Source organism: Daphnia pulicaria, chromosome 1 (assembly GCF_021234035.1).
Source record: "Daphnia pulicaria isolate SC F1-1A chromosome 1, SC_F0-13Bv2, whole genome shotgun sequence".
Lineage (NCBI taxonomy): Eukaryota > Metazoa > Arthropoda > Branchiopoda > Diplostraca > Daphniidae > Daphnia > Daphnia pulicaria.
In genome coordinates this window covers 27,000,970-27,016,709 of record NC_060913.1, presented here as the reverse complement: position 1 = coordinate 27,016,709, position 15,740 = coordinate 27,000,970, and the positions used below count along the sequence as shown (strand labels likewise).

The 15,740-nt window shown below is 39.0% G+C and overlaps 4 protein-coding genes across 8 annotated transcripts in view; 3 read left to right on the top strand and 1 right to left on the bottom strand.

Annotated features, from left to right (window-relative positions):
- The window catches only part of LOC124315624 (collagen alpha-1(XV) chain-like), a 24,934-nt gene extending 9,194 nt beyond the window's left edge, over positions 1 to 15,740 (bottom strand). The window contains exons 1-9 of one of the 5 annotated variants that reach the window (XM_046781440.1): positions 15,504 to 15,740; positions 15,095 to 15,186; positions 14,732 to 14,824; positions 14,487 to 14,612; positions 14,217 to 14,318; positions 14,006 to 14,098; positions 13,243 to 13,922; positions 12,900 to 13,082; positions 5,236 to 5,332 (exon numbers count right to left, since the gene is read on the bottom strand). In XM_046781440.1, coding sequence (XP_046637396.1) covers positions 13,485 to 13,922; positions 14,006 to 14,098; positions 14,217 to 14,318; positions 14,487 to 14,612; positions 14,732 to 14,824; positions 15,095 to 15,186; positions 15,504 to 15,696 — 1,137 coding nt within the window. In that variant the 5' untranslated portion in view covers positions 15,697 to 15,740 and the 3' untranslated portion in view covers positions 5,236 to 5,332; positions 12,900 to 13,082; positions 13,243 to 13,484. Of the gene's footprint in view, positions 1 to 5,235; positions 5,333 to 12,899; positions 13,923 to 14,005; positions 14,099 to 14,216; positions 14,319 to 14,486; positions 14,613 to 14,731; positions 14,825 to 15,094; positions 15,187 to 15,351; positions 15,418 to 15,503 lie in introns of those variants that run through there. The other 4 variants (XM_046781424.1, XM_046781434.1, XM_046781416.1 and 1 more) reach the window with 4 other exon arrangements.
- LOC124317683 (serine/threonine-protein kinase/endoribonuclease IRE1-like) lies at positions 7,772 to 9,165 on the top strand. Its single transcript, XM_046782780.1, has 4 exons — positions 7,772 to 8,005; positions 8,072 to 8,178; positions 8,242 to 8,510; positions 8,566 to 9,165. The coding sequence occupies exons 2-4, from the start codon at positions 8,137 to 8,139 to the stop codon at positions 8,759 to 8,761; spliced, it is 507 nt and encodes a 168-aa protein (XP_046638736.1). The 5' UTR covers positions 7,772 to 8,005; positions 8,072 to 8,136; the 3' UTR covers positions 8,762 to 9,165.
- Positions 8,719 to 10,367, top strand: LOC124317400 (serine/threonine-protein kinase/endoribonuclease IRE1-like). The gene is made up of 2 exons (XM_046782763.1): positions 8,719 to 9,939; positions 10,064 to 10,367. The coding sequence occupies exons 1-2, from the start codon at positions 9,522 to 9,524 to the stop codon at positions 10,183 to 10,185; spliced, it is 540 nt and encodes a 179-aa protein (XP_046638719.1). The 5' UTR covers positions 8,719 to 9,521; the 3' UTR covers positions 10,186 to 10,367.
- On the top strand, positions 11,165 to 12,327 carry LOC124316212 (serine/threonine-protein kinase/endoribonuclease IRE2-like). Its single transcript, XM_046782024.1, has 3 exons — positions 11,165 to 11,383; positions 11,450 to 11,967; positions 12,044 to 12,327. The coding sequence occupies exons 1-3, from the start codon at positions 11,169 to 11,171 to the stop codon at positions 12,178 to 12,180; spliced, it is 870 nt and encodes a 289-aa protein (XP_046637980.1). The 5' UTR covers positions 11,165 to 11,168; the 3' UTR covers positions 12,181 to 12,327.

The window sequence follows — 15,740 nt, the reverse complement described above, 5'->3', positions numbered from 1 at the left end:
GGTGCGGTGCTGTTATTGTGAATTCCTACTCCATCAAATTGCCCATGCTGTTATCGAAGGCCACGCCTGTTCTGCCAATAAAAATGAAACAAAAAAATGGTTATGCTCTAACTTTAAATGTGGATGGGGCTCGGTACAAAAACACATTTCATCTTTGCTGGTCTCGACCAAGAAGAAATGTTCCTCTACGACTGTACTGACTAGCATGAGGTCCCTTATTCCACTTAGACCCAATTAAATAATAGCGATGATCTTCATAGTCAATTGGAGGAAACTTTAATTAACTGTTACGCAATGAAAATAACTAGCCTACATTTCGAATTGGCAATAGCCCATTGTAAGACCATTCCATTCAAAAATGCTATTAGACATGTTACATAGATGGGATCGTTTTCGATGAGATAACGTTGCATTGTTTCAGTCTGATAAAAGACTAATCACTTATCTTTTGCTGTCTGTTATCATCATTCACAGATAGAAGACAACGGTTTTACTTTTGCGTTGTGTTGTTCCCATAGTGCACCTCATTGACGTGATTCCCATACGCAAGTTGTTTCAGTTTTCTTAACAATTGACTGAGGAGATTGTTTGCCCATCAGGGTAATAACAGCAAACCAGTTTTCATTACAAACAAGATTTAAGAATAGCAACGATTTGGTTTTTGAAGATAATTCCGCTCACCAAAAGCGCCCCTATCCAATAACGTGAAACATCAGCAAGTGAAACCATTCAACATGTGGACATTAATGTCAAACCGTCGCAAGTTGTTGGGAAAAGGAACACATAGCACTGTATTTGAAGAGCACTGGCGTGGGATTCCAGTGGCCGTCAAACGAGTTCCCAACAATTCAACAAACGAACGGGAAGAAATAGCTTTGCTGAAACTCAATCATCCTAATGTCATCAAATTATTAGGCCTACACATAGACAGCGATAAACATTTCAAGTAACAAAAACATAATAAGAGCAACGCGTTTCTAAATTTATTACTTATGTACATTCTTCCTTTTTCAGGCATTACGTTCTCGAATTATGCCAATCCTCACTCGATCGATTATTCCTGAAAGATGGCGATCCGCAAAAATATCGTGGCCCAATGCCGGCGAAGATTGAAGTTATCGAACAATTGGCCGAAGGACTCGAGTACATCCACCAAAAGAAACTAATCCATCGGGATATCAAACCTCAAAACGTCCTCATCTGGGTGAATCCAATAACTGACCAAGTTTTAATGAAATGGTCTGGATTTGGATTGAGCAAAGAAGTTAACGAAAGGGGAACTTATTCCATGAGTGGAATTAGAGGAACGTACAACTGGCTGGCACCGGAAACAATAAAATTAGTCGAAGAGGACGAGGCCAATGAAACAGAAGCCCAACAAAAAGGAACAATCAAATCGGATGTTTTTGCCGAAGGACTGGTCTTCGGCTATTTCCTGTTGGAAGGTCTTCATCTCTTTGGTTCCCGAATGCAGATTCCAATAAATATCATTGAGAATAACCCCGTTAATCTATCAAGTAAGTCGAGTTCTTTGACACAATGAGCTAATTAACGATTTCAAAACTCTGGTATAACTTAAACAATTAATATAAACTTCTAATGTCAATAGAAATTTGGGAAAAACATTTACGTGCCATAATCGAGAAAATGCTGACAGCGAACCCAGTGGATCGAATGAGTTCGTCAGATGTCGTTCAACAGCTACTACACCAAAATCATGAAATCTGGGTATAACTAGTGCGGAAGTTTTATAATTACAAATAATGTTAAAGGAAAAAAAAAAATATATCCATCACATTTTCAGATGGAAGAACTTAGAAATCTCAATAAATCTGTGGAATTAGTAGAACAACATTCTGCAGCAACTCTTCCAAATCAGATTGCTAACAAATTTGACAAAGAGACAATTTTAGGAAGAGGAGATTACGGTAAAGTTTTTCTATGGGAGTTTCGTAACGAAAAGGTGGCGGTCAAGCGAATCAAAATTTCCAAAACCCAACGGCATACACCTGAGGAAAAACTGCAGAGATTAAACCACCAGAATGTCGTCAAACTGTTATACGTCGAGGATGACCCAACATACAGGCAAATAAAGACAAGAAATGGTTAATAAAGAACCAAAATCAAAGGCTAAAAAATTTCTGTTGTTAAAAAAACATTTCTAGGTATTATGTGCTAGAATTGTGTGCCGCCTCCATGGACCAATTATTCTTGAAAAATGGTCCCCATTCAAAATATTTCGAGTCGATGCCCCCAGCGGAAGATGTTCTTTACCAATTATCTATTGGACTCTACTACATTCACAAAACGGGATTGATCCTTTTGGATATTAAACCTCAAAACGTCCTCGTCTGGATGAATCCAACAACAAAAGAAGTCTTGATGAAATGGGGTGGATTACGATATAGTAAAAGCAGCAAAATAAAAAATAATAATTCAACTAATGACTGGTTAGCGCCAGAATTATTAAAGTTCCTCGACGACAGAGTTAGCAATATTCTTCCAACAGTTAAGAGTGACGTCTTTGCTCAAGGACTCGTGTTTGGATATTACCTGTTGCGCGGCCAACATCTTTTCGGATCTCCCACCCAAATAGTCTATAAGATAACGGCTAACAAACCAGTCAATCTACAAAGTAACTCGCGATTTTCTACAACATTTTCTACATTCAAACATCTGCTTACATAAATTATACGTTTCCGCATAGGAATCCAGGACCAGGCCATTCAAGACTTAATCAAGAAAATGTTGGAGCCCAATCCCGAAAAAAGAATGATATCGTCGGATGTCGCCGAAGTCTTAGAACAAATTGGGGTAATCAAAGTATTATTGAAATTATTCTAAAAATAAAATTGAAATAATCTTTTAAAGGAGAAGGGCGGGCCATGCAAATTCGCCATCTCAATAGCAGATGATAATACCACAAATTTGAGACAAATCAAAGTTGATGTTAACAAGATTTTGGGGAGTGGAGGTTATGGCGAAGTTTTTCTAGGCGAGTGGAATAAAAATCAAGTGGCGGTCAAACGAATTCCTCTATACAAAGTCGAAAGTAATCAACGAGAGGAAGAAGCGTTGCAAAAACTTGATCATCCGAATGTAATCAAACTTTTCCACGCAGAAAGCGGTTCGGAGAACAGGTAAATGAAATAAGAAACTCCCAATTAATATGAAAACACACGACATTTGTTACCGGCTATACTATTTAGGTATTACGCCATCGAATTGTGCGCTGCTTCCCTGGATAAATTATTTTCACGTGATGAATCCGCCAAGAAATATCGAGGACCAATGCCCTTACAAATAGACGTTCTTCTTCAGTTAGCTACTGGATTAGAATACATTCACAAAGAAAAAATAATCCATCGGGACATTAAACCCGAAAACATCCTCATCTGGGTGAATCCAGAAGACGAAGAAGTTTTGTTAAAATGGGCTGATTTCGGGCTGAGTAAACAACTAAAAGAAACTGAAAGCTACTCATTGAGTAATATCAGAGGGACAGTAAGATGGTTTGCCCCGGAAATATTGAAAATACTGGAGGACGAAGAGGATAATCTAACTGAATGTCAAGCAAAACAAAGAGGAACTGTTAAAAGCGACGTCTTCAGCGAAGGGCTCGTCTTCGGCTACTGTCTTTTGAATGGTCAACATCTTTTCGATTTAAAATTTCGAGCACCCGCTAATATACTTTCAAATAATCCCGTTCATTTAGACAGTAAGTCCCTTTGTCTCTAACCTAATCGAAATCAATATGAAAACTTTTTAATCACGCATTTTCCCTAATTACGCAGAAATTAAGCCGCAATCTGTTCGCGACATAATCAAAAAAATGTTAGAACCCGACCCCGCAGTTCGAATTTCCTCGTCAGATGTTTTTCAACTTCTTCAACGTCATCAGCAGCTCGAGATGAAAAACGACAAGTCATGAAAATTTTTTAAGAAGGCACTGCTAAGGCAACGATTGATTTTTTTTTTCTAAATGGCATCTATTCTTATTATTTTATTTCATTATTTATTCGTTTGCAATGAATTTTCAGTTGATGACCTTAAAATACATTGCTGATTAGCCTACCATTTGAAACCTTCTTTTTAACAATAGTTTCGGAGCGATAGTTTGATACGGTATTCAATGTTCAAATCATTCAAAGGGAACGTCAATTATAACTGATACGTGATGAAACTTTAATGAGGAAAAAATTACTCTGCACATTCAAAATCCAATCCAATTCTCACGCTACTGAAGTCCAAAAAATAAAAGGTTATGACATGTTGCAAAGGGCAAGGGTGGGCGGGCGTCGCTTTCGAGCAGATAATTCAAGACGCTGATAAATAATATCGAATAACAATTCAATTCAAAAGGATGAGATATTAATGATGACGTCATCAACAGAGACACGAGAAAGCAAAATGCCGAAATCAAATTGAGAAACCCAGAATTGAGACGAGCGAGGGTGAAAATGAGAACCAGAAAAACCATTAAGTTCAACCATTAAGTTCACCAGAAAAAATATTAAGGGTTATTTAGTTTATCATCCCAAAACACCAAAGTAAAATTTTGATTCCTCGTGAGAAACAAAAGGGAAAACAAACGGATAAAATAAAGAATCGCTTAACAAATTGAACTCTCCTTCATTGCAACTCTTCATCTTGAATTCCCCCTGAATTTTCATCGTTTTTCATCGAGTAAAAATATGGCACAAATTTAGAAGCAGATAAGAATAAGGTCAGATAAGAAAAAGGTTGTTGAGCCCTACCTCAAGTGAATGGGTGTGGTGTTTCCATGTTCCAGACAGCCAGGGTGAAGAAAACATTCTGTAAATGCCGAATACAACAGTTAATGATTGCGTTCGGATCCACCGTTTTTTTATGAGCCATCAGAACGCACAGAATCATCACAGAAGAGACGAAACTTCAATGACATTAAGGACAGTTAATTAGGTCAGAATTGATAACGACTTGGACCAAGAGATGAATTTGGTTGTCCAGATACACGATCGAGGGAGGGGAATCTGACAATCGCACTCACCACCGATTTTTCTCATGTCAATATTTTGATATTAGGGAGTTGAATTGTGCTGGCTGATTTATTTCGTCTCCAAGACGAAACTGGCGGCGACCCACTTAAAGTAATAATCTTGAGATTAAACTTGTAAAGTCATAATTGAAGCGAATAATTCCAACAAAAATCCACATTCCCATTTCCCAGACTGAAAAATGAAGAAAATTACCTTACCTCGGGTTCATCATAGGGTGCGGTGCTGTTATTGTGTATAACTCCATATCCAAAGGCGCATGCTGTCATCGATGTTGCACGAAGGCCACGCCTGTTCTGCCAATGAAAAATAAAACAGAATGATTAAGTGCAAGCTCTAACTATTATATGTAGATGGGGCTTGTTACAAAAACACATTTCATCTTTGCTGGTTGCGACCAAAGAAGAAATGTTCCTCTACGAATTTCCTACATTGACTGTATACTGACTAGCATGGGGTCCCTTATTCCACTTAGACCCAATTAACTAATAGCGATGAAGTTCATAGTCAATTGGAGGAAACTTTACTTCATTGTTACGCAATGACAATAATACAGTAATCTTGCAAGAAAACCTGACAATTTTGTCACCTGACAACGAAAATCTGTCAGCTTTTTTGCTAGATAGGCTACTGTACATTTCGAATTGGCAATAGCCCATTATTAAACCATTCCGTCCAAAAATGTTATTTAGACATGTTACAAAGGTATAAACTGGTCGCTTTCGAGCAGATAACGCGAGAGATAACGTTGAATTTTTCAGTCTGATAAAAGACCAACCACTTATTTTTGACTTTCTGTTATCAACAATTTAAAGATAGAATAAGAGAACGGTTTTACTTTGGCGTTGTGTTCTTCCCAAAGCGCACCGCATTGACGTGATTCGCATTCGCGAGTTGTTTCAATTTTTCTGAGGAGATTACTTTCCCATCAGGGTAATAACAGCAAAACAGTTTTCATTAAAAACAAGATTTTAGGAAAGCAAGGTTTTTGATCATGTAATCCCGCTCGCCAAAAGCGCCCTTACCCTATAACGTGAAACATCTGAAAGTGAAACCATTCAACATGTCGACATTAATGTTTGACCGTCGCAAGTTGATGGGAACAGGAGGATATGGCAGATATGGCACCGTATTTGAAGGGCAATGGCGTGGGATTCCAGTGGCCGTCAAACGAGTTGAAAATTCAGCAAAGAAACGAAATGAATCAACTTTGTTGAATCTCAATCACCCTAATGTAATCAAATTATTTCACATAGACAGCGATGAAGTTTTCAAGTAACGGTTACATCATAAGAGCAGCAATTTTTCTAAAATGATAACGCTATGCCTACATTCTTCCATTTTATTATAGATATTTCTATCTCGAATTATGCCAAGGCTCACTCGATCGATTATTCCTGAAAGATGGCGACCCGCAAAAATATCGTGGCCCAATGCCAACGGAGATTGAAGTTCTTCATCAATTGGCCATTGGACTCGAGTACATTCACCAAAAGAAAATTATCCATCGAAATATTAAACCCCATAACATCCTCATCTGGGTGAACCCACAAACTGATCAAGTCGTGATGAAATGGTCTGGATTTGGATTGAACAAAGAAGTCAACGAAAGGGGAACTTGTTCAATGAGTGGAATCAAAGGATCATTCGACTGGCTGGCACCCGAAATATTGAAATTACTGGCCGGGGAGGCTAATGAAACTAAAGTCGAACAAAGAGGAACAGTCAAATCGGATGTTTTTGCCGAAGGGCTCGTCTTTGGATATTTCCTTTTTAAGGGTCTTCATCTCTTTGGTTCCCGAATGAAGATTCAGATAAATATCATGAAGAATAACCCCGTTAATCTATCAAGTAAGCCGAGTTATTATTTCCCGGTTATTTCCACGATGAGCTAATTAACGATTTGAAAACTCTAATGTAACTTAAACAATTATCTTCTAATGTCAATAGAAATCCAGGAACATTTACGTGCCATAATCGAGAAAATGCTGACAGCGGACCCATTGGATCGAATGAGTTCGTCAGATGTCGTTCAACAGCTACTACACCAAAATCGTGAAATCCGGGTATAACTAGTGCGGACGTTTTATTATTACAAATAATGTTAAAGGGAAAAAAATTTATATCCATCACATTTTCAGATGGAAGAAATTAGAAATCCCAACTCTGTGGCTATATTTGAACAACATTCTGCAGTAGCTCTTCGAAACCAGATTGCTAACAAATTTGACAAAGAGAAAATTTTAGGAATAGGAGACTACGGTAAAGTTTTTCTTGGGGAGTTTCGTAACGAAAAGGTGGCGGTCAAGCGAATCAAACTATCCAAAGTCAAACGACATACACGAAATGAAGAACTGCAGAGATTAATAAACCATCCGAATGTCGTCAAACTGTTATACGTCGAGGATGACCCAGCATGCATGTAAATAAAGACAGCAAATGGTTCAAAAAATCAAATTAAAAGGCTTACAAATTCCTATTTTTAAATAAATATTTATAGGTATTATGTGCTAGAATTGTGTGCTGCCTCGTTAGAACAATTATTTTGGAAAAATGATGACCATTCAAAATATCTCGAGTCGATGCCTCCAGCGGAAGATGTTCTCTATCAATTGGCAATTGGACTCTACTACATTCAAGAAACGGAATTGATCCATCGGGATATTAAACCTCAAAACGTCCTCATCTGGATAAATCCAACAACCAATGAAGTCCTGATGAAATGGGGAGGATTACGATTTAGTAAAGCTAGCAAAATAAAAAATAATAATTCAACACTTGGCTGGTTAGCACCAGAATTACTAAATTTACTGGACAACGGAGATAGCGATATAATTCCAACCGTCAAGAGCAACGTCTTTGCCCTAGGACTTGTGTTTGGATATTACCTGTTGAGCGGCCAACATCTTTTCGGATCTCTCACTGAAATAGTCTATAACATAAGGGAAAAAAACCAGTCAACCTACAAAGTAACTCGGATTATCTACAAAAACTAATGCATTTAAAATCAGCTAAAAAATTTCGTTTCCGAATAGAAATCCAGGACCTGGCAATACAAGACCTAATCAAGAAAATATTGGAGCCCAATCCCGAAAAACGAATGACATCGTCGGATGTCGCTAAAGAATTAGAACACATCAGGGTATAATCAAAGTGCTGTTATTGAGAATTATCATAAAAATAATATTGATTTAATCTTTTCAAGGCGAAGGACAGGCCATACCAACGCGTCACCTCAGTGGCAGATGATAATACTTCAAATTTGAAACAAATCAAAGTTGATTTCAAAAATGAATTGGGAAGAGGAGGTTATGGCAAAGTTTTCCAAGGCGAGTGGAATAACATTCAAGTGGCGGTCAAACGAATTCCTTTATCCAAAGTCGAAAGTAACAAACGAGAGGAAGAAGCCTTGCAAATGCTCAATCATCCGAACGTTATCAAACTTTTCCACACAGAAAGTGACTCGGAGAATAGGTGAACATTTAATTTAAATATAAACGAATTGCATTTGCTCAATGGCTATATTTAGATATTACGCCATCGAATTGTGCGTAGCTTCCCTGGACAAACTATTTTTAAGTGAGACGGATCCAAAAAAGTATCGAGGACCAATGCCCCGGGGGTTGGCAACTCAAAATTTGGGTGTACGAGGATTCAGAATCTCAGAGATTCCGAGAGATTCTAGAGATTCTGAGAGATTCTACGAGATTTCCTCGAGATTCTGAATCAAGTTTTCCCCAAAATTCCGCTAGGGGCGCCACTAGTCCTTGGCCCAGTTTCTGTACAGAAGTATGCACTATGTTACGTAGTGGGCGTAGCTCCGTTTTGGCATGCTCTATACAGCTTATAGACATGTAGATCGTATTATCTTTAAGATAATTTACTGATAGGAAAAGGTGCTACAATAGGTTTTGTAGTTTCAAGTAGAATGAAGTAATCTGATAGTTAGAAATTTGATAGGTTTGAATTAAAAGTCCAGATTATTAATTTTAAAATAAAATATACGGGGAAAATTAACTTTAATTGCTGGGAATTATTGGCATATTATCAATAAAGTTTTTTTAACCACAAATTTTTCCAACCCCATCTTACATTCATGAGCAGATGAAAAAATGTGTACGCCACCATTCGGTGGGAAAAAGGAGGGAAAATTTAAAAAGATTTAGCGCAACCCATATTTTTACATTTTGCAGTATTTCTAGTGCATTTTTTACAATTGGAGCTTTTCAAAGACCAAATTCACAAAATATCTTGAATTTTAGACGGTTTTGGGGTAGTTTAAAGTTAAAAAAGGGGGTAAATTTAGTGAGATTCTGGAGATTCTTCGAGATTCTATGGGATTCTACGGGATTCTGTGAGATTCTAAAGATTCTACGAGATTCTGAAGATTCTATGAGATTCCGGGGATTCTGGAGGGATTCTTGAGATTCTGACAAGATTCTGGCTAGGGTGTACGAGGATTCTGGGGAGTTGCCAACCCCCGCAATGCCCTCACGAAAAGACGTTCTTCTTCAGTTAGCTACTGGATTAGAATATATACACAAAGAGAAAGTAATCCATTTGGATATTACTCCGAAAAACATCGTCATCTGGGTGAATCCGGAACACGAAAATGTTTTGTTGAAATGGACCGATTTTGGGCTGAGTAAACAACTAAAAGAAACTGGAAGCTACACGTTGACTAAAATTAGAGGGACAGAAGGATGGCTTTCACCGGAAATACTGAAAATACTCGACAACCAGCAACAGACTAGTCGAACTGAAGCAAAACAAAGAGGCACAGTTAAAAGCGACGTCTTTAACGAAGGGCTCGTCTTTGGCTACTATCTTTTAAATGGACTTCATCTGTTCGCTGGCCTTGTTGAGTCAAACATATATTATAACAAACCGGTCAACCTAGACAGTAAGTCACGCTGTATAGCTGAAATATCGTTTTTTAAATATTTATCTCTAATTTTGGGTTTTACCTTTAATAAGAGAATGAAATTTTCTTACTTTCTTAATTTCACATTTTAATATTTATACAGAAATACAATGGCAAAGCGCTCGCGACCTGATCAAGAAAATGATCCATCCCGACCCAGGGATAAGAATTTCTTCATCCGATGTCGCAAAAGAAGTCAGTCAGATAAAATCCGACTTGGGTTAACTTGCCCAACATAAATGCGAAGATTTAAATGCTTCATCTATTATCTAGATTATCATCAACTACGGCCTAGTGGAACACCTTTTTAGCAAATTAAAAATTTTTATTGCACATCCTAGTGCAATATCAAGAAACCAGTGACTTTAATTAAAAACTTGAGTTGGCATTGGGTCGTTGTCACGAAAATAAAGGCAAAAGAGCTAAGCTTTGACTAAATTTGAATATCCCACCATTTTACAGTCGAGTAAACAATGAAATAAAATAGAAACTGACCTTTAGAATTCGGTCCTTTTCACGAATATTCGTCGACAAGAAAAACAAGTCGGGAATTGCGAATTCAACTGAACTGACTATACTAACCATTTTTTAAATAGGCCTATTTGTAATGCTTGTGATGTTGGGAACAACATGCGCTCGCTGATTCCGACTGGAAACATTGTGGGAATCTACCGATAAAAAGGTGCCGATAAAAAATATCCAATTGATTGAATTCAATTCAAAAGGATGGGATGTTAATAGCGCGGTCAACAACCAATCATTGCCAATGACACAAGAAAGCGAAATCCAATTGAGAAACCTGGAGAAACCCAAACGAGTATTTTCATATTATCATCATCATGAGCGCCCTGTTCGGTAAAATAACCCCAATGAATTCTCACAGGCAGAAGGGGTTGACGAAAAATGTCGAAATTGAAATACAAACGTGGAGGTTAATATCCAGTAACGGTTTACCTCTCAAGACAACACGAAAAGTTTTCTGTAGCTTTGATAAAATTGCCTAGATAATATCTTTTGCTCCGGTTGTAAAACGATAAGGAAACGAATTACATGTGGGTGCTTATCAATTGAGACCCCCACCTCCCGTACATTAGTCAGACGCACCAACGAAAGAAACAAACAAGCTACAGAGTCATTACTCATTAGTCTAATCGACACTATTTCAGTTAAGTGAAATGACAAAAAATCTCCTCGCTGAATCACTCTTCATGTCGAACGTGAAAGAATTCGACAATGAAAAGAAATTGGGTGAAGGAGGATTCGGCGTAGTTTTTCAAGAAGTTTGGCGTGGGATTCCAGTGGCTGTCAAGCGAATCAAATTAGATGACATTGAGAGCAACGGACGAGAAGAAGACGCGTTAGATAAGCTTGATCATCCCAATGTCGTCAAGTTGTTTCACGTTGAAAGTGATTCAGTATTCAAGTAAAAAAAAAGGCTCGTGACATCAAAAATAAAACCAAATAATCTCTTAACGACTATTATTTTCAGATATTTCTATCTCGAATTGTGCAGCGCTTCACTGGACAAATTATTCCTGAAAGATGATGACCCGAAAAAATACCGTGGCCCAGCAATGCCACCGGCAATTGAAGTCCTCCAACAATTGGCCGGAGGACTCGAGTACATTCACCAAATGAATTTTATCCATCGGGATATAAAACCAGGAAACGTGCTCATCTGGGTTGATCCAGCAACCCAAAACGTTTTGATGAAATGGGGAGATTTCGGGTTCAGCAAACGGGTCAACGAAAGAGGAAGTCACTCCATCAGTGGATCAACCAGAGGCACCGATAATTGGTATGCCCCTGAAATATTGTTAATCAAAATTCAAGAAGAAGAAAGTGGAAAAGATGAATCAGCAGCACATCAAAGAGGAACAGTCAAGAGCGACGTATTTGCTCAAGGCTTAGTCTTCGGCTACTACCTTTTGAATGGTCAACATATTTTCGGTTCAAGAGTTCTAGCATCCGCTAATATACTTTCGAATAATCCCGTTCATCTGGACAGTAAGTCCCATTGTCTCTAACTAACCGAAATTAAAAATTCAAACTTTTGAATCGCACAATTTTCCTAATTACGCAGAAATTCAGCCGTTATACGTTCGCGACCTCATCCAAAAAATGTTGGAACCCGGCCGCGAAGTTCGAATTTCATCGTCAGACGTTTTTCAACTTCTTCAACGTCATCAGCAGCTCGAGATGAAAAAAGACAAGTCTTGAAATGTTTTTAGAAAGATACTTGCCAAGGCAACGATTGACTTTTTTTGCTAAATGGCATCTATTCTGATTATTCCATTTTATTATTTTTTTCCTTTGTAATGAGTTTTCAGTTGGATACCCTAATAAACTTTGCTGAGTACCGTTTGATACCTTCATTTCAACAGTCATTTCAGAGAGATAGTTGGGTACTCACTGTTTAAATCATTCAAAAGGAAAGTCAATTGATACGTGATGAAATCAGAATGAAAAAAAAAAAAACTCCCAATTGCAAATGCAAATTCTCACGCTACACAAGTATAAAAGGGAGTTATGACATGTAGCTTTTGCGCTTTTGGGCAACTCAAGACGCCGATGAAAATTCCGGAATAACATTTCATTTCAAAAGAAAGGGAAATCTAATTGAGAAACCCAAAATTGAGACGAGCGAGGGTGAAAATGAGTCACCAGAAAAAAATGTTTAAGTTTTAGTTGATCATCCAAGAATTCAAAGGAAAGTTTGGTTTCTTTATGAGAAACAACAGGGAAAAAAACAACCAGAAAAATAAAGAATCGCTCAAGATACTTTTGACGTAAGAAATCGTTCAGCGAAGACGTAACAAATTGAACCCCCATTCATTGTGACTCTTCATCTCTTCAATACCCCCTGAATCTCCATTGAGTAAAAATATGGCACAAATTGAACAGCTACCAGATAAGAAAAAAAGGTCGTTGAGTCCTACCTTAATCGAGTGGGTGTTTTAACTGGACGAATAAAATCCAGACTTGATGAGGGAAAAGGAATGAATCATGTCCTCGTGAATACATCCACACTCACATGGATGTACACAAGAACAGATGCATGACTATTCCCGGTGCCACACCTTTTGGGCTCTCCTCACCACCTTGCGACGACGAAGACGGTCCTACAAAAGTTGCCAAAAGAAATCGGTTACAAAGTGTCCAACCATCAAACGAAACAAAAATCCCATTGCGAAATATTCGGGACTTTGGCATAAACAACATTTTTTGAAAAGAAGAAAAAGACAGAACTTTTCAAGAAAGACTTTCGGATTTTGACTGTACCTGGTTGGAATTTCTATAGCCTGGGTTTTATTATGATGGTGATTGAAATAGTTAGATGATTAGGATAGGACTGTTGAGACTTTACACGGAAAAGGAAATGAATAATATTAGCCTACTATTCAATAGAAAACAGGTGAATCAGGGTGAAGTTTTGACTTAAATTGGAATTAGTTTGGAAATTCTTTTATTTGTTTTACTTCATTACAGATTATACTTATTTTTTCGACAACAAGTCGTTGTATTCAGATAGTTTTCTGTTCGAAATGCTCGACGACCCGCTTCACCCACCCACTGGCGACCACTTGGCTAGTGGCTTCGATGCACAGGACGACGAATCGGTTCTGACAGGAGAATTTGTCCTGGGCCAACAATTTGCCACCGCCACCGCCGCCCGTCTGCTGCTGCTGTTGGTGGGAGGACGGAGAGGAAGCGATGAGAGAGGCGGCCACTCCGAGCGTCTTGGCGTCGCTGGACGTCCAGGCGTCGCAGTACGAGTCGAGTTGGCGTTCGCCACTGGGTCCGGCTCCGTGCCAGACCACCTTCTGCGGCCAGACAATGTCGTTGAAGATGTTGCGGTTGTTGAAACTGTAAATGTCGTGTCGCAGTCGACGGGCAGGGGATAATTCGCTGGCGCTCCTGCCATGGAACAGATCGTTCCACGTCCGGAATAGCATCTCACCCTAGTCGAAAAGGAATAACAATGTTAAAGTAAAAAAGAAGAAGATGAAAGGATATTTATTCCTAATGATATTGTTGCTCATACCCTGAGATTGATGACTGGATACCCACGGTAGGGAGGACGGACAATTTTGTCAATTTTCTGTACACGCGAAGCTAAAAAGGCTCGAAAAGTTCCCTGGAAATGCATGGTCAGACAAAAGTAGATTTTGTGTTTAGATTTTTAAACAAGACAGTCGAAGAAGAAAGAGAAAAAGAAAAAAAGTTGTTTCTTGGTTGGTTGTTTGACGACTTACTCTGAGTCCGGCTTGACGGGCCTGTCTGTAACACGCGTAGTCCACGCGCTGGATGCCGCCCATGTTTCCAGTAAGGGGTTCGTTCAACGCCACCAACCGCAACTGGACAGCAGGAAAGAAATGAATGGAGAAGACTCAATTGAATTAAACGAGATGCAATTGTGTAACAGCGAAAACGATACAAGTGCACACGCTTAACAAAATAACGATGGCTGGACAGTTTTTCCCTCAAAAAATTAACAAAATCCAATTTTTTTAAATTTAACTTACACCGGGAACTCTGGGGATTTTCGGGATCATGTTCTCCGCAGCGCTGGGCGCCGACTTTTTCAATGTGGTTGGCGGCGGAATTGTCGTCGTCGTCGTCGGGGTCGGCAACGGCACAAATTTCCCCATCTGTTTCATTATGGCGCAATCAATCGTCCGAAAAGGAGAAAAATTATTTTGATTGCCGTTTTATTCTTCCAAAAATCAATTTCGCGCTAAGAAACACAAAAATGAGAGAAACAACTCACCGAAATGTACTGCCAGCCTTTGCGGACGCGGAGTAAAATACTCTCCTCCTCGTTGAGGTAGGCGATGGTTCCGACGGGGCTGACGTCTGAAATCTAAATACAAACGGTTATAGTCATGGCCTTTCGCTTCATTAACGAAGTACAGGACGAAGTATAGGCAGACGGGCGAAAATAAAGATCAAAGAGCCAGGTGGACAACGGTCATCAATGATTTCTATGCGCTCCTGGTAATGGCGGTGGTTTATGATCCTGGCAAATCTTCTCACCATTCTCACACAAGAAATGGGCTTTTTGGAAGGTTTTGGAGTTTGAACAAAATGGGATACGTCATAGTTTGTAATATTGGGTTCTGTTTGGCTTCACCTTGAAAAGAGCTTCCATGTTGGTGACGGTGACTATTCCCGGCGCCACACCTTTTGGGCTCTCCTCACCACCTTGCGACGACGAAGACGATCCTACAAAAATTGCCCAATTAAAGGAAAAAGTTAAAAATTGTCCAACCATCAAACGAAACAAAAATCCCATTGCGAAATATTCGGGACTTTGACATAAAGAACATTTTTTTTTAAAGGAGAAAAAGACAGAAAATTGCAAGAAAGACTTTCGGATTTTGACTGTACCTGGTTGGAATTTCTAGCCTGGGTTTTATTATTATGGTGATTGAAATGGTTAGATGATTAGGTTAGGACTGTTGGGATTTAAGGCAGGTCAAGAGGAAAAGAGAGTTAATTTTATTCGTTTGGTTTGTTAAGTTTTGTTTCGGTTAATTTGCCTGATTTGGACGGTTCGCTTGGAGGTCCAGGAGGTCCCGGAGGACCTGGCTTGCCCCGTTTGCCTCGATCTCCTTGATTTCCTTTGGCTCCTTCGACACTGGAAGTAATCGAAGTACCGACTGGACCCGCAGGGCCGATTTCGCCTTTGGTTCCTGGCAATCCCGGCTCGCCACTGACGCCTGAAGGACCCATTTCCCCGACGGTTCCTCGATCTCCTTTGGTACCTGGTAGCCCAG